This window comes from Heteronotia binoei, chromosome 3 (genome assembly GCF_032191835.1).
Source record: "Heteronotia binoei isolate CCM8104 ecotype False Entrance Well chromosome 3, APGP_CSIRO_Hbin_v1, whole genome shotgun sequence".
Taxonomy (NCBI): Eukaryota; Metazoa; Chordata; class Lepidosauria; order Squamata; family Gekkonidae; genus Heteronotia; species Heteronotia binoei.
The window spans coordinates 40,724,542-40,751,514 of NC_083225.1; the positions used below are offsets into that span (position 1 = coordinate 40,724,542).

The 26,973-nt window shown below is 40.2% G+C and overlaps 1 protein-coding gene across 1 annotated transcript in view; it reads left to right on the forward strand.

Moving 5' to 3' along the window:
• The window catches only part of CLYBL (citramalyl-CoA lyase), a 288,779-nt gene extending 262,126 nt beyond the window's left edge, over positions 1–26,653 (forward strand). The window contains exons 7-8 of the mRNA XM_060233663.1: positions 3,089–3,213; positions 26,205–26,653. Of these exons, the coding sequence (XP_060089646.1) occupies positions 3,089–3,213; positions 26,205–26,300 (221 nt within the window). The 3' untranslated portion in view covers positions 26,301–26,653. The remainder of the gene's footprint in view (positions 1–3,088; positions 3,214–26,204) is intronic.
• The last annotated feature ends 320 nt before the right edge of the window (positions 26,654–26,973 follow it).

A 26,973-nucleotide genomic window follows, 5' to 3' on the forward strand; every position in this document is an offset into this window, starting at 1 on the left:
TAAATGCAACATATCTGAATTTTGTGGGTATCCACCAAATACCTTTAAATTCAAATAATTGTCAAATTCTATTAATCATAAACAGTCAAATATTCTTAATTATGACACCGTATTCAGCCACATGTATTTCCAAGATTTTTATTTATTTTTTCATTAATAGTTCACCTTTCTCTGAATGACTCAAGGCAGATTTTAATCTCCCACCATTCCATTCCAAAAAATGGTGAGTTCATGAAAGTATCTAACAGAATAATTGCTGGTCCTTAACTTTCCCATTTTTAAAGTCTTTTAACATGTTTGGCTTAGATGTTTCCAGCCATCGCTTTAAGAATGCAGCCTTTAAAAAAGAACCTTTATAGCAACTTACATTTTACAGGTCTGTATAACCCATGGGCTTTACATCAGCAGTGTGTCTCTATAAATGTCCATCAGCTGTAATAATGTTTATGTACATAAAAAACAGTAAACCTTTAACAGCTGACTTAGTCATTATAGCTATGCTGGTGCAACCCACTGAGAAGCAAGATATAAATATGAAACACTAGAGGTTTTTCTTCCCTTTTTATAGTCTTTTGTAGAAGACCAAAATGACACCATCATAGAGTTACATAAAAGACTTGTCAGGTATTGATTTAAAGCAAGATATATCAAGTGGTAGCGCAAAAAGGATTTCATGGTCATAAATTTTAATACCTTCCAATTCTGCAGCCTCTCTGTAACTTGTCAATAACAACAGTTCAGTTTAAAATATTTCCCTTGTTTCCAAACAGTGTCAAAGGCCATTATACAGTTGTTTGGATACATAAGGAGCAACAAAAGGCAATCTAGGGGCCATAAATCTAATGGTGTATTTGTTGCTGCTGCTATTGTTGTTGTCATAGTGTTAAAAAGCTGACACTCTTACAGTAAATGTGATTTTGAATATTTATCCTGATTGTCATCACAGTGAAGCATTTGCCTTTACAACAAAGAATTAAGATCAATATTTTGAGATGTCCTCCTCACAGTGCAAACCTTTCTCTTGAAATATTACTTCTGTAGGTTTTTATACTAAGTAATATATTCAAAAGTAAACCTCAAAATCAGTGCATTATTACAAGTAAAACAGTGAAAATAAATGTTTAGTGTTATAGTTTCACTTTAAAACCTTCCTTAATTTTAAAAGAACATCTGGTAGAACAACCTAAAGTACACTACAGTGCTTCAATTTTATTGTATTTAACAAAACAATCTACGAAGGATTTTTAATGTGCATACTAGTTAGTACAAATGGTCATAAAACTAAAAATAAAATATAGTAAAGCATCTTGTGGTGTAACATTGCTAGGGGAAATAGTGTTTCTTTTGTTTCTATACATAGGTTTCAATTTTGTTTTGTTTTTAAATCAAGAATTAAACTATTAGAACAAGTTTCTTTTTATTATAAATGTTCTCACAGAGGTATGTATTTTCCCTCATCCACAGTAATTTTCTGTCATTATTTGAGCTTGTGATTTTAAATCTGTATGTGTTTCTGTGTGTGCTGTCATGAGCTACAGAAAGGTAGCATAGATAGATTTGAAATAGATGAATGCATATATTTTTATCTGTTGACAATCATTTTTTGGGGGGGAGGGGTATTTCAAACTTATTTAAATTTCTTAATTTTTTTTTGTTCACTCAGAAAGGTTGGTCTTGATGCTGTTTGCCTTAGCATTTTATTTTCACATGAACTAGCTCATTGTACTCTTTCATGCACCTTGCCTTCTCCCCATCTCTCAAAAGTGTTCCAGATAGGTGTAGGAATCAATGTCAATAGAAGCCCCGTCAAAGAAGGCATATGCCAAGAAAATAATTATCCTCTGCATATTCCTCTTTCAATTTCTGCCAAAGTCTGCTCTCATTTATTATCCCATCTCAAAGCCCAAACTGTGAAACCTATACAAATATTGAATACATTTCACTTCAGCAAACCCCATTAAAACTAACAGGAATTGTGCAACATCACTGCTTCCAAGAGGATGAGGAGGACACATGTACTTCCCTCTTTAAAACAAGACCTTTCTTCCATCCCTCTCTGGCCACCAAGAGCCAACCAAATTGCAACAAAAAACTGTTTATATGAATTCCCTCCCCCCCCCCTTCCTTGATCATGGCTGGTTTGATGTCCAGTGCTCTGTTTGGATTTTTTTCCTCATTGTTCAGGGTTTTTTAATGGTGAACATAGAATATTGTGATAGGTTGAAATATCTTGCCCATCTTGCATAAATGAGGCTTAAAAATATTTCAGCATTTCTTAGGTCAGTCTTCACCTTATTAGAAAGCTTCAGTGAAATTTTTAGATTTTATTTTCTCAAGATGCAAGAGTTGATGTTGTAGAGTGTCGTTAAAAATGACACCTTTAATTTATGAACTTGTTATTCTTTCCTATAACTAACATGCTGACTATTCTTAATTTGCATAGTATAGCATAAATAACCAACTTACCATTATGTTTAAGCATCTGTGTCAGAAAAAAAATCCATACAGTACGTTTTTTAAAAAATAATTATGTGTTTCTGTAAAAGATTGAAATTAGAGATTTATTTGTTTAAGAGAAAATAAGAAAACCCAGCAACAAAATCTGCCCCCTCCCATTATGAGATAGCTTCCTTTAAACAGTTTATGTTTTCAATAGGTCAGGAATTCTGGTCTTTTTGGAATTCTGGTCTGGTTATATCAATGATGACATGTGTCATACAGCTGATCAATAAGTATTGAAATGCCTACATTTATGTACAGCACCTGCTGCTACACTGAATTTTATTCAACATGAGCTGATTTGGAAGACCAGAAGCAAGTAAAACATAATCAAATGGTTTTATTTTTAAAAATCAAGTAAATCTTTTTTTTTTTAGTTTCTTAGTTTGTAGTTACCTGTTTTGTGTAGGAGTCTGAGCTACTAGTTGTACAGTTTTAAAAATGAAAGAGATTAAGTTAGGGAGGAATAAAATTTAGCCCTTAACTGTGAGAGTCTGTGCAATATTTAGGAGCCTCAAGTGATTGGAACATTTTGTTGGAACATCTGCTTGTTAATACTTGACTCTGGGGTTATTAATCTTCTTTGTAGGTAAGCAGGTGATTCACCCTAAGCAAATTGCTGTTGTCCAGGAAGAGTTCTCACCAAGTCCTGAAAAAATAAAGTGGGCACAGGAACTGATTGCTGCCTTCAATGAACACCAGCGCATAGGGAAGGTAAACCTTTTCATCATGTCATATGCAGAACACAGTCGCTGTTTCAAACAGAAGGGATTTTGAATTGTAGTATTAACGTCCTGAAAGGTAAAGTAACTTATATAGCTTTTAGAATATAATGTTTAGGATTTATACCAAACATAGTAATTTATGTTATTTGGGAAAAGTATTTTTTGTATATCAAATCCTATCAAGGCATTAACGGAAATGGCATTTCAGTTGGGTGTTGATTTTTTTTTTGTCTCTGTCCTTTAAATTGGGGTAGGTTCTATATATCAGTGTATCTAGTTGATTCAACTAACAGCACTGCTAAGCAATGTTCCCTCTAAGCTGCAGAGTCTTCTGAGCAAAAATTCTACTTTGCGAGCTACTGACATTAAAGTTGTGAGCTACTAACATTAAAGTTGTGATCTACTGTATAAATTGGTGTTCTCTGGGGTCATCCTTCCTGAGCTAAGACAAAAATGTGTGAGCTGAAGGCTAAAAAATCTGTGAGCTAGCTCACACTAACTCATCTTAGAGGAAACACTGCTGCTAAGATGTTTTGTAGAAAATGGAAGCTCATTCACATGCTTTGTAGTTTTAATTTGTTTAAATTACTAGGTTTGGGGATTCTAATTTGCCCATACTTAGGGGTAAAGTTGCCCCTACAGCATATGACTCTCTACAGGATGGGACTTCTGTCCTTTGGAAAGGAGAGATGGTATTTTGTGCATTAGAACTTATTTTTGGACTAGAGGTTTTTTTGGATGGAAAAGAGAGCAAATTAGTGTTGGAATATGATTGTTCCTAATTTAGTGCACCATTGAGTCTCATGTTTCCTGCTCTGTGGGTTTCTGATATGTAAACATTGCGGTGGAAGAGCGCAATCTGTCTTCACTTGGTGCCAGTAACACTTAAATTAGGGGTCGCCTGAAGGAAAATTTTATGCTAGTGCAGCATTGTTAGCTAATTATCTTAAAGGTTATTTGCTGTAATGTAGTTTGCCACTTTTGTTGAGGGGAGAAAAAGTTGCAATTAACTGTGCTTCTTTGCCTTCTGAGCCAAATCCAAAATGGTAATCATGCCACCAAAGTTTGGCTGTCCAGAAGTGCAGCAGAGAGAACGTGTGATTCTTTCAGTGTAATTTGCACAATACTGAGTTGCCAGGGAAAAAAATTCTCAACACAGTTAAACACACACACAAGCTAGAGTTATGGATGTACTTCTTGCTGTCCCATACAGATTCCATTAACACTTGATTGATATGTGAAAACATATTGTGAAGATTTCCTATGTTTACCAGCTGACTCACTAACACAATACGATTATTACAGAAAGAAAGTTTGCGCTGTTTTAACAAGAGATTTACTCAGTACTTGTATGGGTTTTTTAAAAAGAAAATACTGAAATATATTCATCACCTGCCATTCTGTCTTAAATCATAGCTTACTGCATAGTGTGACATTGAAAACCAACCTGAACATTCGTTTAAGATTTACTCTAATTAAACTATCAGTCTGCCAGTACAATCCAAAACAGAGTAATTCCCTTCTAGGTCTGTTGAAGTCAATGGGTTTAGAAGGGTACAACTTTGCTTGGGAATGTGGTGTAAATCTCTTTTGTTTTGATCTCTTTTATTTACATATGCTCAGTGCTTATTGTGAATGATATCCAAGTAGAAAATACACCAACAGCTTCCCCCCCTCCTTTCTTTATACACCTGTTAGCAAGCATATCGCAGTGCCCATCTGTGTGTATACAGTGCCAATGGAGTGTACATATGGCAGCTAATATATTCCAGGGAGTTATGAAGAATACACAAAAAAAGACAATACAGGGAATGCTAAACGAGGCAGAACATTTACGTTTGCAGCATTTGCATTGTTAGGCCATACAACTTTTAAATGTCATAGTCATTCTGATCTATATACATTAGCAGATTCACATCTGGCATCTATGGGAACTCGAAGTATTGTTTTCTAAGTCATTTCAATAATTTTTAGAGAAATCTGGAAATTTCCCTTGATAGTTATTTTTGAATAGTTGACTTGTAATTAGGGGTAGTTAGCAGAGAATCTATAGCTATCAGTTTTGCCTCCTTCTCTGGATTATAAATTAATGGAAATACATAGGTTCTACTGTTAACAATCTAAATATGACACTGGTAATTCACTGTAGGATGAAATCTTGACCTCATCAAAATGAGCGAGAGGTTTGCCATTGACTTTGGGAAAGGTGTGGTTTCTCCCAATGAGATAAAATGGGATGCTGTCTAATTGGTGTTTCCTGAAACTCTTATTTGAATTTGCAAAAAACCAAATTAATACAGTAAGTCTGACAAATGAAATCCCTGACCAAGCTTGACTGTTTAGTTTTCAAAACAATTGCCTCTCATGACAACATACTCATGTGGCAAGTCCTAAAGCAACACATTTTGGAAATGTGTGAATCAAAAAGCAGGACAGACATATTTTAATAATAAAACCAATCAATTGAAGAAATCAAGAAAATAATCTTTTAAGATCCTTGCAGCAAGCTCCTGGCAGAATTGCTCTCTTGTAAGCCTATTAAGTTCAGCAGAGGGTTTAACTCTGTTTAGGATTCCACTTCTGGTCTTGAAAATTCTGATGTTAAATTGCCATAAGTTCCTTACAGGGAGACAAACTATATACCCAGTTGCCACAGATGATGCTGTCGCCATCTCTTTTCCCCTTCATTTTTCATTTTAAATGAAAGCTTTTGTTTCAGTGAAGTCAAATATAATTCTATACTATTAAGTTTCATGTGCTGTTTGTGAATGTAGATGTTATTAATCAAACCTGAAGGCCTGGAAAGAACTGAATGCACAGAATTAGAGGGACTAGTTTTGCTCACAGATAAATTGCTGGTCTTGAGCCTTTGGGATCACAGTTTATTGTTAATTAGTGAACAAAGTTCGATGTTCTCAGTCAACGAGAGTTTTTATTAACATGCATCAATTATCTTACACAATTTATCATAGTTTGGAAGAGAGGACAGCCTTCATTGAGGGAACCAAACTGTATGCACAATGAATCACAACGGTTTGATTTCAACAGTATTGCATAGTCCTGAAAATCAAACAGTAGTAATGTTGTTTTTTGGTAGCAACTTCAAATTTCAGGTTGAACTCATTAACAAAATGTTTTTGATTTTTTTAATGGTGAGAAAACAGAGTTTATAGCACAAAATTTAAAGGAATAGAAGGGATAACTGGGTATTGATGCAGCAACATGACATTTATAACAAAGTATTTTATATCAGTATTGTATTCTTAGCGCCTAATTTAAATGTTAAACATGCCATTATTATCTCTGTTTCCACAAAACACACATCCCAATACTGGCAAAGCACGATAAAAGATGTAGCTAAATGTGGTTTTATCATTTGCTCTAAGGTGTAAAAAACATTTTTGTTACTATTTAAAAGCATCATTCAATTATTACACTGTAGATTAGCTTCAGCTATAAGTGATAATACAACGAATACGTTCCAAAGTAATATGATTTTAAGGAAATATTAAAAAGCATATTACTTTTTTCAGTCAAAATGATGCTCAGAGCAGTTCACCATTAAAAATATTAGAAGCATGTAAATGCAGCCCAGACTTGTAGTAAGCAAGATAAATTCAATAGAACTTGCTCTCAAGAAATTCTGCTTAGCTTTGCAACCTTTAAAATACATAAATTATGCACATTCTATTTTCAGTTTGAATAGTTTTTATTACTGTACCAGCTTGCACTCCTGCAGTTGAAAGCAATTTTCAACTCCACAGTTGAATGAATTTTCAGTCCTTTTCAGTGAAGGACACTAAAACAAAGAGTTACACCTTTTTAAGTCCACTGAAGTCAACAGCCTTCAGAAAGGATAACTCTACATACGATTGTACTATTACTCTGCTAAGGAGATCTGTGCATGTAAGCAGGTTTGTACTGGACTAGAAACCAGAGACACCCTGAATGAGGTTTAAGTCCATCTGCACAGTATTGCTTTCAATCAGATGTACATTTCTGTGTTCATTTGAATGTGCATCCCCATTACATGTGCTTGCACAACCGGTGACAGGCTTGCATTTTGCATTGGGTTGAATTCACTACAATTAGGGTAGAATTGGGCTCAGTGAAAGGAGGAAGAGATCCAAAGAATTCTAAAATATGTGACAAAAAATATGTGAAAGAGTTCAATTCATGTCCCTGTTGGGTCCTGAATAAAAACAGACTGGGTGTTTGCAGTCATTCCATAGGACTGCCTAATGAATTCAGATTCCTGGAATTCTCTTATTAAAAACAAACATGTTTCTAGGTATGTCTTCAGTCTGGGCAGTGCCTGGTAAATCTCTGTGGGCGAGGTTTCATAGCTGTGCACAGTGCCCCTCGATGAACAGAAACAAAATAAACCTTGTAAAATTGTTACCGCAAGCTGGAAGCCCATAAGGAATGACAGGAAGGGGGAGCAATTTGGAAATCTCCGCATCTCCAAAAGTCTATAAGCTGTCAAGAGCTGATCCAGGCTGATTTCCCTTCTCTTCCCTCCACCCCTTTTAACCGATTCTCTGTGCGAGACAAACAAATATGCCCTTTTTAGTTCTCTTTTTTGGTATGTTTTTGATAACGTTATTTTAACAGCTAGCATTCCCAATTCAATTCTTCCTTTCAGTCTATTTTCCATGCCCTCTGTACCCTGCATATACAATATATAAGCCAAACAGGAAAATAATGTTGCATAAATTGAAGGGGGACAGTTCAGTATGAGAAAACAGAAAGACAAAAGGGAGGGAATAAATTGAAACAGGATTTGTGGGGGAGCCAAAATGGTGGGACTACAAAATTTGGTAGCAGCCCTGACCTTTTGGTTAATTTTCAGAGTCACATTTGTCTACATCCTTGAATATTTAGAAACCCTCTGTGAGTGGTTTGATTTAGCCGGTTTCATGACTGGTGCAAAATACCCATCTACAACAATTTGTACACACACACACATACATTTGAACTGGAGGAGGGGGGAGAAAAACAGCTGGATCACAAGGTCCTGACATGTAAGGAACATTGTGTTTATCTTGATTACATCTGATTGTTACATAATATTGTCACCCTCCTGTTCTTGTTAGATGTCTTTTTGACTTTCACTTGTTTCTCTATTCTGTATATGTATGTGTGAAAATTCACCTCATGCATCTGGTGGTGAGCTTTATGTCACTGAAATCTTATGCTGAAGTGAACACTTGTTAGTGTTTAGGGTGCCACAAACTCGCTTGTTTTTCTAAAACAGAATTAGTCTCATAATGTTTTTCGTTCAAAAAAGTAGATTCCACCCATATTTAAAATATTCAGCCCTGTGAGTCTTGTGTCTCTTCATTGTAACATAAATTTTCATGGGCTAGAAGAACTCACTTTATTTTAGTGTTGAGTATCTAGAATCCAGTTTTAGTTAATCATCAGATTAATGTATTTTGTGTGTGTAGTGCGTTACCTGGATTTTGACTGCATGTGCATGAACTTGGTAACTAATGAAACTTAACTGCTACCATGATGACCATGGGATGAAGTAAGTGCATTTCCAGATTAATGTGAAAACACTTCTGAGTGTATAAAAGTGGCCTGTCTCAAAAAAGATCTGAATGTATGCAGAAGTACAGGATAATGCAAAGGAAAAAGGGTTTATAATGGAGTGAATCACAAGCCAAAATGTGAGTCTGGTAGGGTTGCCAAGTGCAATTCAAGAAATATCTGAGGACTTTGGGGGTGGAGCCAGGAGCAAGGTTGTGACAAGCTTAATTGAACTCCAAAAGGAGTTCTGGCCATCACATTTAAAGAGGCCACATACCTTTTAAATGCCTTCCCTCCATTGGAAATAATGAAGGATAGAGGCGCCTTCTTTTGGGGTTCACAGAATTGGACCTTTTGGTCCAATCTTGTTGAAACTTGGAGGGTCTTTTGAGGAGAGGCATTGGATGCTATGTGGAAAATTCAGTGCCTCTACCTCGAAAAACAGTCCCCCCTCCCGAACCCCAGATACCCACAGATCAATTTTCCATTATACCCTATAGGAATCGGTCTCCATTGGGAATAATGGAGTGTCCAGCAGACCCTGAAGCGGGGGGGGCCCCTCCAAACCGGGGAATCCCCTGCCCCCATCTAGAGATTGGCAACCCTAGAGTCTGAGGCTAGGATTTCAGAGACCCAGACTGCAATTCCCACTCTGCCAAGGAAGTTCTCTGAGTGATTTTGGGCCAGTCACACTCAAAGCCTAATCTACTTCACAAGGTTGTTGTCAGAATAAAATGTAGGCTGCTATGAGTCCCCATTGTGGAGAAATGTGAAGTCTAAATGAAAATGGATCAACAGACAAATAGAGGTTTTGCTCCAGAAGTCTTAATTGGATCTGTCTACACAGCAAAACTGTGACAAAACTGTGAAAGTATATATTTTCAAACCTTTGTTAACTATGGAATAGCTTGCAATATCTTCTTGTTAATGGCTACATCCAACACAAATTGAGATATTCTTAGACTCATTGAAATCAATGGGCTTACTCTTTGCTGATTTGTATTCAAAATAATAATCTACACTCTCAGTTCATCATGGGAACCTAATGAAATAAATGAAAACTCCACAGTTTGGAAGAGAGGACAGCCTTCATTGAGGGGACCAAACTATGCACAATGTTGATTTTTTTCTCTCTCTGTAGCATTTGCAGAGGTTACCCAACTGTTTCCTTGAACAGTAAATTGGAGCCATTAAAATTAAATTACTAGAAGTACTTCATTAAATTGCATAATTAAAACATAAATTTTAAGAAGAGTTCCATTTGAGAATTCTGGTACAATCAGATGCCAATTGTGTCTTAGATAAAATCAATTAATTTCTATCTATCCTTTATCAGCTGCCTGAATACTTTAAACCAGTGGTGGCCGAACTGCAGCTCGGGAGCCACATGTGGCTCTTTCACACATATTGTGCAGCTCCCAGAGGTCAAGAAGGAACTTAATGCAGGCTTACTTTCAAATAGGCATGCTTAGCATCAGGACCTCAGTCAGCGTCTAAGCACTGACCCATAGGTAGGCAACTATTTCCACCATATGTGAAGTGGGGAAGGCAGGTTTGCAAGCTCTTCTCCTCTACCACAGAGGTCACCTGGAGACCTAGAGTGGGGAAAGAGAGTGCGAGAGCTGAGGGAGCCACTGGAAGGTGGGACAAAATTAAAAATAGTAGCACAGGGTTCCCTCTTAGTTTCATAGCTCTTGTAGGAGCTGTATTTACTAACTTTAGTGTCAAGGCAAAGAGAGATGCATAATGATGTAAACGGTGGTCAGTTATTTATATGGTACATGTGTGTTTCCTTCTTCTACTGGTACCAAAAAGTAATTCCCTAACCTTTCCCTATGTTTGTCTTACGAGGACTGTTATTCCCAGCTTCTGATTTTTTTAAAAAAAGTCTGCTACTACTATAGTCATGTTGTAAAGTGCATGGATATGTATTTTATCTTTCTGTGCAAAGAAAGTATTAAGATTTTTAATAAAGACATGTGTGTAATATTTGTTCACATCTTGCAACTCTCAAACATCTAATGTTTATTTTATGTGGCCATGTGGCAAAATAATAATCTACATTCTCAGTTCATCATGGTAACTTAATAAAATAAATAAAAAAGAAGATTTAAGCAAGTTTGGCCACCCCTGCTTTAAACAATCAAAGTAAAAGAAAAGGAAAAAACAAAACAATGGGTTTTTTTAATATTGAATCTTAAAAACTTGAAACTTACTTTCAATTATGCAAATATGCTTTTTAAAATGGAGTTGCTATGGTGGAATTAGCATTTGTGTAGTTGAATACATAGATTGTTTTCACTGTGCAATTGTAATAATACAAGAACTAGCTGGCTAGAGTATAGAGACAGAACTGGGAAGACTTCAGTTCGAAACCTTGCTTGCCATGAAATGTGCAAAATGGCAGTAAGCCTAGCCTACTTTACAGTTCTTGTTAGAATAAAATGAAGAAAGAATTAACCATGTAGGACGCCCTGAGCTCCATGGAGAAATAATAGGAGGCAAATAAACTAAATAATATTTTGTAAAGCACAGTGCTTTTTTTGTAGAAAAAGCATAGCAGGAGCTCATTTGCAAATTAAGCCACACTGCCCGGCCTGGGAGCATGTGGCTGCCACATGGCAGGTTGGGCCAGCTGGAGTCATGGCCAGCCCAGGCAAAGCTCTGCTCCTGTGGGCTCCGGTAGGAAAAATAGCCCTGGTAAAGCAGTAGAACCTCTTTTTTGCGTACAGTGTTGGCAGCTATTTTAAGTTTACCTTCTAGGCACTCCTAGCAGCCTGAGTAATTGGAAAGAAACAGGAAAAACCTACTCAAATACTGCTGCAGAAATAATAACAGCAAGACAGTTTGTAACAGTATTTACAGTGCCATCTTAAGCAGGGCTGTAGCCTTCTAAAGACTATTGAATTCAATCAACTTGGAGCTGCTCTGCAAATCTCTTAAATTTCAGCAGTAACTTATTGCTGTCTATGGCAGGATTTTCAAATTTGACATACCTCAAAACTTTCACGCATCCAGCTCATTTTTATGGTTCCAGAATCCTGTCACGACCCCCTCTGACCAGTCCAGTGACTGACTTGGAGTCCTCTGGGGGAAAACTGGTGGAGCCAAGGCCAATGGCCAACAAAGACCAGAAGGACCAGGGTGGGTTCAGCGCTGTAGAAGTGCCCTTTGACGAAGTGTCAACAGTACCAGAGCCACCCCCCCCCCGCCCCCGCAGCCAGAGTCTGCAAGGGAGACCTCACCGCTGACCCCTGAGATAGTACCATGCTCTACCAGGCTAGCCATAAACCTAGACCTGTAGCTCCCCTCCCCCAGATCTGCTCCCACTCCATGGAAACAGCAGTGGCAGGAGTGCAAAGGAGTCAAAGTGCAGAGTGCAGTACAAATACCATGTGGAACTGGTGCTGCATGCACAGATCTTCTGGTGCCAGAGTTCTGAGCACAGAGCCCAATGACCCAGTCAGGTTGTCAGTCCCTGGTTTAAGAAGGGAAGAAATGGGGAGGAGAATGGTTTTCACTCTCATGAAATTGCTGGGACTTTTCTACAAGGACTCTGCCCACAAGGCTCAAACTCTGGGTCAGAAGGAAATTAAGGACCTCAGGACTCTGACATGCCTTTTTATCACTTCTGAAAACTGCTGAGAAATTTTTCAGCCTTTCCCAGTAAACACCACTGATGTCATGCCAAAAAGATTACCAGCTTGAATTGCCTAGACTACCCTAAGCTTTGCCAGAGCTTGGAAACTAAAGTAAAGAAAATAAACTGTGGAAGCCAATATTCAAATATACATACTCATCATAGAAATTCATATAATATACAAAAGAATTCACACCATACAATCAACAAACAAAATCCTTCACGAGCAGCCCCACCCCGACACCTCCGCCGGCTTGTGACAGTGTTTCACTTTCACAGCTTCCTCAGGGATTATTCCTTAACAAACTATAACCAACTCATACATTCACAAACCTCTCCTCATCTCAAAATACACATTCCTTATTTGGCACATGCTCCAAATATGTAGAGTAAGGAATGTGTATTTTGAGCTGAGGAGAGTTTTGTGAATGTACGAGTTGCTTATAGGTTGTTAAGGAATAATCCCTGAGGAAGCTGTGAACATGAAACACTGTCACAAGCCGGCAGAGGTGTTGGGGTGGGGCTGCTTTGGCAGCTAATGAAGGATTTTGCTTCGGCAGCCTATGGAATAACATTGCTGCCCTGAATTCTAAGCCACCAGGATTTATTTCTTACAAGAGCTACTGAAGTGGATTTCCTACCGGACTTATGGAAACAATATCTGAAGTTGGACTGGATCTTTGAACTGAAAAAAGACCTGAAGGAAAGTTATTTATATACACGGTGATCTTCTTAAATCTTTGTTCGCGAAGCCAAGCCGAGAGAGAGAGAGAGAGATTTATGTTGAGTGCTAGATGTTTATGAATTGTGTGTAAATCTTGTTGATTGTGTGGTGTGAATTCTTTTGTATATTATATGAATTTCTATGATGAGTGTGTATATTTCAACAATTTGAATATTGGCTTGTAGGTTTTTTTTTTTTTTACTTCACTTGTTCCTGTGTGTTCCTTCTTCACTATTTTGTTTTGGAGCTTGGAAACTAACAGGGTCAGCCTGGATGGGAGACCTCCAAGGATTGCTATTCAGAGGCAAGCAATATAATAACAATAAATTGATAGGATACTCCAAAACTATAGTTAACATGATCAGTAGATGTGGTACTCATCAACCTGAGCAATTTCAATGTTATAATTTACTTTTTTCAGGGGCTTGTCTTTAAGAAGCATGTATATTTCATGTCTTTTCCATTTTTCTTCCTTTGCTGTAGTCAGGGTGAAGTATTTGGGTAAAGGTACCCATAGGCCTAAGTTTGTAAGCTCTGCTTACGACCTGAGTTCGATCCTGGTAGAAGCTGGGTTCAGGTAGCCGACTCGAGATTGGCTCAGCCTTCCATTCCTCCGAGGTCAGTAAAATGAGTACCCAGCTTGCTGGGGGGGAAGTGTAGATGACTGGAGAAGGCAATGGCAAACCACCCCGTAAAAAGTCCGCTGTGAAAACGTTGTGAAACAGTGTCACCCCAGAGTCAGAAACGACTGGTACTTGCAAAGGGGACTACCTTTACCTTTTTTGTTTTTAAACCCGTAGGCCCTCTCATACTTTCAGTAATCAGATCCTGACAAGCTTAGCTTCAGCACAGTTGCTGGATCCTTCACCTTTAGATCATATCCTGTGAATCTGTGGAAAAGAGCTAATATGCTATCCATGAATTTGCTGTAGGCTGGCCCAACTTCTAGTGCAAGATAATGTGACACAAGTAGTTGCCAATCAGACTTGCCTCAATCTGAACTAGAATTAATGGGGCACGTGAGGGTTTTCTCATACAGTGACAGTGAAATGAGGGGGAGGTCCTCAAACCTCTACTTGGCTGTGGTGTATAGACTCCGTACAGGCAGTTTTCCTATGTGTGAACAGGTGTGACACCTTCTCCACACATCAGCCCACAACCTTGTGGTAAAATGTTAGTGTAAGCTTGTACTGGGAAGTCCAGGGTTGTTATTCATGAATATATGAAGCTGCCTTATACTGAATCAGACCTTTGGTCCATCAAAGTCAGTATTGTCTTCTCAGACCGGCAGCAGCTCTCCAGGGTGTCAAGCTGAGGTTTTTCACACCTATTTACCTGGACCCTTTTTTGGAGATGCCAGGGATTGAACCTGGAATCTTCTGGTTTCCAAGCAGATGCTCTACCACTGAGCCACCGTCCCTCCCCAGAGGAAGGCAGCGGCAAACAATCTCTGTTCTCTTGCCTTGAAAGCTTCATGAAGTCGCTATAACTCGGCTGTGGCTTGACAGCACCTTCTGCCACCAAACTGAGCATTCATAAATATGATTTTCACGTTTGACAGTCTGTTTCTCCTTCCCCACTCAGACATGTGGATACCTATGATTATCCAGAGAAATTTAAAAAATAGTTTAATCTCTCAAATAAACCATAATTACTACTTAAAGCATCAATATATATGGGTTTGTCCCAATCTGTATTTTGACTTTATGAAGCTTCCTTGAGAGAAGAGAAGGAGATTGGATTTATACCCTGCCCTTCACTTGGAGTCTCAGAGTGATTTACAGTCTCCTTCCCTTCCCTTCCCCACAGTAAACGCCCTGTGAGGTAGCTGGGGCTGAGAGAGCTCTAAGAGAACTGCTCTCAGAGCTGTTCTTTCGAAAGATCCTGTGACTGACCCAGTGTCACACCAGCAGCTGCATGTGGAGGAGCGGGGAATCAAACCTGGTTCTCCCAGATTAGAATCTGCCTCTCTTAACTGCTACACCTTACTGGCTCTTTCACGAAGTTACAACCCTTTAGGAAGACTGTATTATATATATACACCACCCTGGTCATTGTATATTTCCCTAAAAGATCATAGGCACCTGCTTGGCTGAAGAGGAAACCTATAGAAGAAATTACATATAGAAGAAATTACCTGTGTGAAGGTAGTTTCAGAGGGCAGCCATGGTCTGGAGTAGAACAGCTTCAGACCAACAAGATTTTGAGAGAATTAACTTTCAATAGTCAAAGTTCCGTTCAATAGACAAAGGTCCCTTAAACTAATACTGTTTCCCTTTCTCCCTTTCTTTCGTCCTGTTTCCATGCAAATATGAAAAGCAAGCAACAGTGCAATAAATATCTCAATTTCGCTCAGCTTCTGGAAGCAGGCTGCACCGTTGGGTATAGGATAGGATATAGATTTGGCTTGCAGCAAGCAATCAAACAACATCATACCTTCCAAAACGCAAATATCTGAGGGAGGGGGGAGGGTTCCCCCACGTTCACAGGTATAATGGCGCTCAGCTGCCTTCTTTCTTTCTCCAAAGCAGGGTGTAACAAAAGAACTAATATTCTGGCCAGATGGCCTTCTTCAGGGCATACTGAGAGCTCTCAAAGGAAAGCAATACAGCCTAAATATAATTTCAGCTAATTTAAGTGGCAGCAATCCTACTTTTTCGTTTCACTGTATTTGAAATAGTTTTGTTAGAATTAAGCAGTGGTTCCTGCTAAAGCTTTATCCACTGACAATTACCATGTTTTGTCTGCTTTAGTTTGTGGTTTGGGAAATGGGCTTCAAGCTAGAGCACAGGAAGGGCTCCTCTTCCATTTTTACCTAAATATCATCTCCCCCGCCCCAGCTGCTGAGTATCTTCTGGAATAAATACCCAATTATCAACCAACTGTGATGCTGTATCTTAAATTCTGAAGTCTAGAAAATGGGGCTCTGACATAAATCGTAGTCTAAAATGGTCATTCTGCATTCCTATCCTAAATCAGTTTACTTAGAATAATCACTGAAACCACTGAGCTAGGATTAACTTCAGCATAAGAACCACTGTGTACGTTACATTTTTAGCATATGCCTTAATTGTAAACCAAGTCATACTTAAGAAGAAGAAGACCACAGATTTACACCCCTCCCTTCTCTCTGAATCAGAGCCTCAGAGCCACTTACAATCTCCTTCTTCCCCCACAACAGACACCCTGTGAGGGAGGTGGGGCTGAGAGAGCTCTCACAGAAGCTGCCCTTTCAAGGACAACTCCTGCGAGAGCTATGGCTGACCCAAGACCGTTCCAGCAGCTGCAAGGAGTGGAGGAATGGGGAATCAAACCCGGTTCTCCCAGATAAGAGTCCACACTTAGCCACTACACCAAAGCTCTAGTACGGAGCATGCCACAGGGAGGTTCTAGTTTCAGGATTTCAGAAAATCAATGCCTTCTGCAGGTGCGGTGGATTATGGCACACCATATTAGGATTAAAGGAATGATGGGATATGAATACTTTTGATGAATAAATAGAAGTAAGCAGGTCTTTTTTTGAGCAGGAACTCACAGGAACACAGCTCCGGCTAGCTTGGTGTCAGGGGGTGTAGTCTAGTATGCAAATGAGTTTCTGCTGGGCTTTTTCTACAAAAAAAGCCGTTTGAAGCAATGGTGATGACAGAGGGTATGAGCTAATATGCCAATGAGTTCCTGCTGCGCTTTTCCTACCAAAAAAAAAGCCCTGGAAGTAAGTACCCTGTGAAATAAGTTGTCTCCTTAGCAGCAGAGCTTTAACTTCTTTGGAATGGAAAATGCAATTGTTGATAAGAAATGTTGACAGTACAATCAGATTATCTTTGGAAATAAGCATTGTTCATGTCTTAAATCTTTGACTGGAAGCTCATTTTTAACTTGGGCCAAATTTCAAATTGAGCAAGGGTGAAATGCCAGAAATACTCCCAAGCCGCCAAGAGCTTAACCCCCTGATCTCCAGTGTAATCAGCTACTGGGCTTTGGTGGAGCCTGGTGTTTTTTTGAGCAGGAACACACAGATAGGTTGCAAAATCAACCCACAGGGAAACGGTTAAGAACTTCCTCCCCGTGATGCTTATGCTGCGATCAAATTTATGACTCCCTTCCTGCCCAAGGTTGCATTTCTGTTTTTTAAAAAGTTGTTAGAAGAACTGCAAGCAGGGCTTTTTTTGAGCAGGGCTTGGTGTCAAGGGGTGTGGCCTAATATGCAAATGAGTTCCTGCTGAGCTTTTTCTTAAAAAAAAAAGCCCAGGGTGGAGCTCTTCCATAAATACAACTCTGTTGCTCACTCTCCCAGGCCTTTGTCTTAGTTCATACAGAAGAGTGAGGTGGTGAGCTGCATTAGGGGAGAAACCCCCCCCCATTGCTGTTCACACTAGAGAGAAGAGAGTTAAAGAACTTTTTATTTTGGTTCATATGGAAGAGATCAGCTGAGATGATGAGACTTAAGAGATTGCCCTTAAGTAAATGGGTGTGTTGAGTAACAGCAGGGGTGGAATTCTAGCAGGAGCTCCTTTGCATATTAGGCCATACACCCCTGATGTAGCCAGTCCTCCAACAACTTACAAGGCTCTTTTTTGTAAGTTCTCGGAGGATTAGCTACATCAGGGGTGTGTGGCCTAATGTGCAAAGGAGCTCCTGCTAGAATTCCACCCCTGAGTAATGGTCATATGAAAAGCTCTTAGTGCCTAAGTTAAACCACCAGGTCACTGGTAGCTAGCCTTGTTTCATCATTCTGTTTTATTCACACACAACCTCCCTACCCGCAATGGCTTTAATTTGTTCCTCTGAAACCAATGAAGTCAGATACTATACAGTAGATAAATATGGTGTTAGTGCCCTGATCTGAATGGCTCAGGCTAGCTTGATCTTGGAAGTTAAGCAGGGTCAGCCCTGGTTGGTACTTGGATGGGAGACCACCGAGAAAGTCCAGAGTTGCATGCAGAGGCAAGCAATGGCAAACCACCTCTGAATGCCTCTTGCCTTGAAAACCCTGCAGGGTCACCATAAATCAGAAGTTCTTTCCATCACCATGGTGTCAGTAATCTGTCCAGCTTTCATAAAATTCTGGTCCCACTAGGAGCTACCACTATTGAGCTCTGAAGCCATTAGATGGTTCTGCAATGCAGAAATTACACTGAAAATCCATAGTTGGAGTTTCATCCACTTAGTCCTAAGTAATTGACAGGTGAAACCCATTTAAACAGAAACACAGAGCTCTGTCTATCTGCTTCTGCAAATTCACAAATTAAGTTAAAATCCAGATAAGCCAGAGGCTAGAGTCTTGGGCTAGCATCTGAGAGGTCTGGGTTTAAATCCCCATTTAGCTGTGAAGTTCATGCAATAACCCTTGGGCACTGTAGCCTACCTCACAGGTTTGTTATAATGTTCCCCATCTTATGTATGCTGCCCTGAGCATTATGGGGAAAATACAGGATTTAAAAATATACAAAAAACATACTAGAAGGATACTTTGCTAATTTTTCCTTGGAAAATATTTGCAGAAATTCTTCTGGCAATGTAAAGGTGCTTTTTTTTTAAAGACAGAACAAGTTGCAGGATGCATAAGAAAAACTTTGCCCACAATAAAACTTCTGTTTTTATAAAAATACAAATGTTTTTATTTTAAAAAATTGGTCTACTGCTTTGCCAAAGATATACCCCAAAGATGATGAAAAATATGTAATTCTATAATAAAGCAATATATAAACAATATATTTTTTTTGCTGTCAAGTCATAGCTGACTTATGGTGATCCCAGAGTGTTTTTGTAGCACGACATTTAGAGGTGGTTTGCCACTGCCTGCCTTTGTTTACAACCCAGGTATTTTTTTGGTGGTCTTCCATCCAGATACCAGCCAGGGCCAAACTTGCTTAGATTCCAAGATATGATGAGATCAGGCTAGCCTGGGCTATCCAACAATAATAATCTAATACAAACCCCACCAGATCAACTAAAACTGGGACCCCAGTGGTGGCGAACCTATGGCACAGGTGCCAGAGGTAAGACTTGGAGCCCTCTCTGTGGGCACGCGCACTTCCTCCCCCCCCCCCGCGCACGAGGCTCTGGAGTCATATCCCATTGAAGCTCCTCCTCTCCCCAAACTCAGGCTCCTTCCCCCAAATCTCCAGGTATTTCCCAACCCAAACCTGGCAACCCTAACTGGGCCTCCTTCAGAGAGACAACAGGGCACTCCAATCTTTTTGAGCTTGTGGGCACCTTTGGAATTTTGACAGGGAGTTGCAACCACAATGCAGCCCCCAAGCACAACACACAGAGGAAAATTCCTTGCAAGTGATCCTGCAGTTTTAGGGAAGAGGTTTGATGGGACCCACTAGGGCAGGGGTGGCCAAACTTGCTTAACATAAGAGCCACATAGAATAAATGTCAGATGTGTGAGAGCCACCAGACACGAACATCAGATGTCTGAGAGAAGGAAGGAAGGAAGGAAGGAAGGAAGGAAGGAAGGAAGGAAGGAAGGAAGGAAGGAAGGAAGGAAGGAAGGAAGGAAGGAAGGAAGGAAGGAAGGAAGGAAGATAGGTGGGGAGGGAGCAGGGAGGGAGAGGTGGAAAGAAAGCAACTAGAACTTTGAATGCATGCTCCAAGCCACTGACTGGCTTGACTTGAAGAAGTGGTTTAAAGAAACAAATGCCTTCTCTGGTGGGGGCTTCAAAAGCCACATAATGTGTGTGAAAGAGCCACATGTGGCTCCCGAGCCACAGTTTGGCCACCCCTGCACTAGAGAGATGGAGATAAGGCAGCATCACGTTTTCATGTGGCCGAGACCTGGTTGCGTTTCATATTTCAAAACTGTTGTGGCATGGTCCAAGCCGAAGGGAAGAAGAGAGCATGGGTGATAGCATGGGTGTGTGGGGATGTGGGGGGGAAGGAGAGATCAGGACCTTGAATCAAGAATGTTTTTTTGAAGGGATGTGGGTTTATAACAGGAAATGTTGGATCCCACTAATCTGGCAGAAACAGCAGCCGGGATCACCTCTGGTTTAGGAGTGGAAAGGGAGGAACTGCAAGCTTCCTTGCTTACAAATACGATGTTTCTGATAGCAGTATCTGGGCAGAGCTCTTTCAAGCTACAGGGACCATAAGGCGAATTGTTGATAAGCTGTTTTTGAACTGTTGCACTGCTGTTCTACTTTTCCAGAGCATCCCTGACAAGTGTTTTTCCAGCTGCTGCTTAAAGACTGTCAGTGAGGGAGTCGATTGCACTGTTGAACAACTCTTACTGTTAAAAAGTTTTTCCTATGCCAGTCCTCTCCTCTGCTGCCCACAGGAACAGCTCCCTGCCCTCCTCTAAGTGGCAGCCCTTCTAATGCTTCAAAAGAGCAATCATGTCTCCCCCCTCAACCTCCTCTTCTCCAGACTGAATATCCCCAAGTCCCTTAGCCTTTCCTCATTGGGCTTGCTCTCCATGGTTACTCAGAAGTAATCTACAGTGAGCACTGTGGCACCTACTCTCTGCACATGCACAGGATTTCAGTTTTAGTTTAAAGAAAGAAGAAGATATTGGATTTATATCCCGCCCTTCAGTCTGAATCTCAGGGTCTCAGATCAGCTCACAATCTCCTTTATTTTCCTCCCCCATAATAGACATCCTATGAGGTAGGTGGGGCTGAGAGAAGCTCTCCCAGAAACTGCCCTTTTAAGGACAGCTCTGTGAGAGCTATGACTGACCCAAGGCCATTCCAGTAGCTGAAAGTGGAGCAGCGGGGAATCAAACCTGGTTCTCCCAGATAAGAGTCCACGCACTTAACCTCTACACCAAACTGACCCTCCTTTCTCACATCAGACTTTCTAGTTAATACAATTCAGACTATCCCTGAAGTTTCCAAGGGTAGCCGTGTTGGTCCATAGTAGAACAACTAAATTCGAGCCCAGGAGCACCTTAGAGACTAACAAGATTTGGGGGAGGGGGCACAAGCTTTCCAGCATTAGAGCTCCTTTAATTAGATAAAAGGAGCTTTGACTCTCAAAACTCTTGTTCTCTAAGGTGCTGCTGGACTCAGATTTAGCCATATAAATCAGTGGACTCCTTTCATCAACTTCATTTATTAACTAACATCATGTATCCCCTGCCTTCCTCCCCCAAAAGGACACTGAAGTGGTTTGACACACTCTCCCCTTCTCTTTTATCCTCACAACGAATCTATGAGGCAGGTTAACTCAGAGTATATTACTGGTCCAAGGTTTCCCAGCAAGCTGCCAGGGCAGAGTGGGCATATGAATCAGGACCTCCCAGATCTGATTTGGACACCCTAACCACCAGCTCCTACTAAACACACTACATTTTAATGTATTCTTTTTTCCCCAATGGCAAACTAGAATGATGTTTATAATGTATGTTACATGTTCAAATTAGGTGGACAGGAACACCCCTGGGAAAGGCATGTTCTCAGTTTAACCCAGACCTGCAAGCAACAGAGCGATGATCAGCCTCCATTTATTGCCTTATGACACTCTCACCACCATTCTCCCATTCTGACATGTTACTATTTTGTTGGTTTCCTAAGCAAATGCTATCCAGACCAAATGTTCTTTCAGTTTGTTAATTTCACTATGAGTTGTTTTTTCTAAACTAAAACCTCAGTATTCAGGGTAAATTGCCGTGCTGGCACTTTGCGATAAATAAGTGGGTTTTGGGTTGCAGTTTGGGCACTCGGTTTCTAAAAAGTTCACCATCACTGCCCTAAGCCATGGTTCCATTCATGCAGCACCTTTTTCCATGGTGGAAGTAGTCCCACACTGGAGAACATGTTTCCCCAGGGTTAACAGCTTCTATTCACACAAGATCAGCATCTTTCAGTGAGCCAAAAAGCATCTGGCTGCAAAGGAAAGTGCTCCTCAGCAAACTGCCATATCCATCACAGATGAACAGGTGCACAAACAGAAACAAGGCTCAGGATCCAAGCCCAAGACAGCTAAAAAAATGTTCAAAGAGTCCAAAAGAAGCAATGAAAATCATAGAAGCATTGAAACAATATCATACACCAGTCAATTAAAAGCCTGCTGCATTTTTTTTAAAGTCTTGGCCAGACACTAGAAAGCAATCAAAGATGGTGCCAGCTAAAGAGAGAGGGAGAACATTCTATATTTGGGAAGCAACCACCCCAAAAGGTCCTCACTCTCTCTTACGACCTCACCTCTGAAGGCTGGGAGACATGAAGAAGGGCCTGAGATGATTACTGCCAGGGGTGGAATTCTAGCAGGAGCTCCTTTGCATATTAGGCCACACACCCTTGATGTAGCCAATCCTCCAAGAGCTTACTAGGCTCTTTTTTGTAAGCTCTTGGAGGACTGGCTACATCAGGGGTGTGTGGCCTAATATGCAAAGGAGCTCCTGATAGAATTCCTCTCCTAATTACCACTTTGTGAGTCCTATACAGCATAGGGCAGGGGTGGCCAACGGTAGCTCTCCAGATGTTTTTTGCCTACAACTCCCATCAGCCCCAGCCATTGGCCATGCTGGCTGGGGCTGATGGGAGTTGTAGGCATCTGGAGAGCTACCGTTGGCCACCCCTGGCATAGGGTACTTAATAGGGTTTTATAGAAAAAAATTACCACCATCCATTGGGACCAGAAATAAACTGGCAGCCAATATACACAGTCTTACACTAGTATAATAGGTTCTCTCTAGTTCATCTAGCCATCTTGTTGTGGCACTGTCTTCAAGGGCAGACAGTAATCTAACTACAATGCAGTTCAGTCCCCAAAAGTATGCTCTGAGATCCATATTTCCATAGTTTCCACTCTGATTCCTCACTTCTGCCCTGTTATCCCAGTGGGGCAGATGCAGCATCCATTTGGTTTTGCATAACACAAAATTCTCCGTTGAATTTTTGGCATCTTTCCGAACTTGCTGTCCTCTCTGTGGTTCTCAGGATTCAGGTGCAGTCTGGCTCAACTGTTGTGGTGATCAGTAACAACAGCCTACAGTTACAGTTGAATGCTATGGTTTTTCCTTCAGATCAGCAGCAACACCCACCTTCTCTCATATCTCATCTTCTCAAAATGGTGGGGTTGAATGCTAACACAGGAGGTATCCATGTGATCAGAGCATCATTCCCTGTGACTGGCACTTGTGTATGTTACCACTGTGATCTGGAACCACACACAAGTGGAGTTTTGACCTCTGTCATGCCACTGCAAGTAACACTGAGTGGACCTCTGTTGCCCTTGTGAGGAAACTGAACTGCCTGGTTGGCTAATGCATCAACACAGATCGTCATGATTAGGATATTGGACTGCAGAAACAAAATAGGTTCCTGATCATGTTGTGTATGAAGAATTGAGTGTTTTTTTAGGATGGCAGGAGAAAGAAAAGTATTTGGAGGCTGTTGAAGATAAGACAATTTTTAAAAGTTCATCCTTAGCCTATAAAATACACTGTGCACTTTTAAAAAGTTGTTTCTATCTCTACAATAGATGTGCAAACAGTTACCTGCAACCAGTGACACTTGCTGAAAGTGTCAAAGGGAACTGGGTGAAAGACTGCCTATTAATACTTGGAGTCTGTATTTATCCTTTTCTGTAGTTTACATTTTTGAGGCTGTCTTTATCCTTTACTGTAGTTTACATTTTTTGGTTAAAATCAGTGGTGGTTCTAAAAATATTTTTGCTTATCTAAGTTAGCCATTTTCAGTCCTAGGGAATATCAGGGATTCCTCATAAAGCTCAGTAATGTCAGTCAGTCATCCTCAGAAAGACAAAGAGCCATGACAATGAATCTTCCTCAGCAGTGCACAGTCAGGGGAGAGTATCAGGTGTATTCTAGAGAGCACACTCAGTTCATTCAGCACAAACCTGAGCCCCTACTTTCCCAGGTAGCATTCAGCATGACCTGACTGTATGCCCAGAAATCTTTTACAATGCAGTGTGGTTCCCTAGAAGAGATGTAGAATGGTTTTTGAAAATGAAATAATTTGAATACCTCTGGTCTAAGGGCCAATTTTTATGTTATCTTAATGAGGCAGTTACTGCTCCAGCAATAAAAGCGAGTTATGAGATCACATGGGAAGAACATCTTGCATAATTATATAACATAATTACTCTTGTCTGAAATTTCTGGATTTTGCAAAATTGAATTGTTCAAGCATTTCTTCAATCTGTATGTTGCATATTTCAGTGATTATAGGGGGTAATCTGCAGGGAAGCAAAAGATGCGATTAGATTCTTAGATCCTGACAGCTGGTAACCCGCCCAATTATCTATCGCTGTCATATTTTGAAACACTCAAATATTTAATAAATAAAAAGGTTGCATCAGGATGATTATAAGCCAATGGAAACTGATTCTGTTCATCCGGACTACACCCACAAAATAAATGAAGATGTGTTCAACTTGTTAATTACATAGATGGTACCTTTTCTTCTGTGTATAATATTAGATTACTGATATTTAAAAAGACAAAAGATGGGAGAAGAACCCAAGAATATATTATTTTAAATGCAAGTAATAATTATGACAAGAAAAAATATGCAATTAGAATAAAATACACTTCAGAACATTTTCCACAAGGTTATCCTTTAGACAAACAGAAATATTGTTACTGGATTGTACTGATCACATTATAACGCTATATACCTTCATAAACAAGATGGCTGTGTCTAGAGGCACTGTATTTCTTTGACATTTCTTGGAAATCTATTATACTGTTTGGCTGCATCCACCTATTCATTTCCCTGTCAACAAGAAAGGTTTGTGATCCTGGGAGCCCGTGTGTTCATCTCTGCTGTGGATCACACACAGTCTATTCACAACTATACAGTAACTTTCATAAAAGCAGAATTTGCTCATTTTTCCAACTGGGAAAATTGAGGAAGGAGGGGCAGATATAAATCACAACATAAATCATAATATAAATCATAACTCATAATACAGGAGGACAGTTTGATCACCTGTATCAGTCACATAGACCCATAATGCGAATTTGATTTCAACCATTTACAAGATCAAAGATGTTCATAGATGAGATGATAGCCAACAGTTAACTTTGTTGGGAAGTGATGAAGGAAACAACCAAGCTGAGGGCCAGTCTGTCAATTTTTTATTTTATTTATTTATTTACCTTAAATTTATATGCCGCCCACTCCGCAAATTTCAACAGGTACCTAACAGTGGAGTCTTAAACAGAGTTACGCCTTTCTAAGCCCATTGAATTCAGCAGAAGAGTCTAAAATGGCTTCGGATTGGCCAGTAGAATTTATGTATGTTCCAAATGGTCTGTTTTCATTAAGATTTATCCAGAACAGTGATTCCAATCATGAATGTGCATCAAGGACCTTGCCCCTGGAACTCCACCCAGGAGTTCTTCACTGTCAGATCTCCATCTTGGACATATTTTTTTAATTGATTTAATTGGCTAATTATGCTCCGCTGTGGGTCTAGCTAGTTCTGAGTTCTGCTGTTGAAGAAAACATTCCCTGTGGATAGCACTATTGTACTGTTAAACAGCACTTTTGACAAGTGGTAAGTACAGGTGTTTTGTCTCAGGAGGGAAAGCAATTGCTACTATAACTTGGCCCTAGCGTGAGTTAGAAATCATCTCTAATTGCAAGCTGCCGTTCCTGTTCACCCATCTTGGCTTCCTTTCTCCTGGGGAGTATGGAAGAAATGCCTTGTCCTGGTAGCAGAGGCCCAATGCTGTGCTGTTTGCTAAGTCCCCCCCCCCCCTTTCTTTCAAACAAAAGGCAGAATGGATCTGCTGCCTCCTCTTTCCCCCGCCCCTGCTCCTCCCCCCAGCTAATGTGTCTCAGCTTGTGGGTCATTTCTAGCTCTGTCTGGTTTCGGGCTAAGAGTTAAATATACAGTCTTTTTCTATGCAGGGTGGTTTTTTGTCTCTCTTTCACACGCATGCCGCTTTTGTTGTGTGTGTTTTTTCCTTTCCTTACATTTGACTTGTATTGTTGTGCCTTTTGGCTCTTTCTAAAGCCTGTACAAGAAGACTCAGTTTGATTCATGTGGGATCTAATGATTCTTGTCTTGCAGCAAAGTATTAAAACCAAACGAAGCCTGCAATTTTCCTTTCCCAAGGTCCCCTTTCAAGAAGTTGATATTCTCTGTTTTTTTGCAGGGTGCCTTCACTTTCCGTGGCAGCATGATAGACATGCCATTACTGAAGCAGGCCCGGAACATTGTTACGCTTGCCACAGCCATCAAGAAAAAATGATCTGCTAAATGAACCTTCCCCCTAGGGGGGCTCCGGGAACTGTTTAAAGAAGAATTATATAATACTTGGAGGAAGGGAGGGGGGAATGCAACAGTTCACACTTCAGCAGAACTCTATTTACATGTCCTCCAATTGGCCATATATTTTCATTTTCACTTGCATGGAGAAGACCTTGTCACGCACAGTAGTGCTAAGATATAACACACAAACACCCCTTTCTAACTGGAGCCAAGCGGCAAGTTCACAATATTGGGGGGGGGGGTGTTTTTCTGGTATCATCAAAGCTTATAGGTGTGTTTTGGGTGAGTAGAGGGGTTGCTGCTATGAGCCTATCAATAAATGGGTGTAACAACTGTAAGGTCTAACTCCATTTTTGACTGGGCAAGTGTTTGTCAGAAACAGATTTACCAAATGCAAAGGATGGTTTTACCTTTTAGAAGTGCCTAGAAGACCCTTGACAAGTACAGTGGATCAGGCAAGGTGACACCATGCAGCTCTTAAAGGTACCTTAAAGGTGCAGGGAGTCCTCAGCCTCTGGACTGGACCCACCTTAACTTCCTTAAATCTTAAAGTTTTGTTCTGCATTAAATCTTAAAGTTGCCTTTTGTTCTGCATTAATTAATCCAAAAATAACCACCACCCCTGGGTTCTGACCTGACAGCGGCTAATGGAT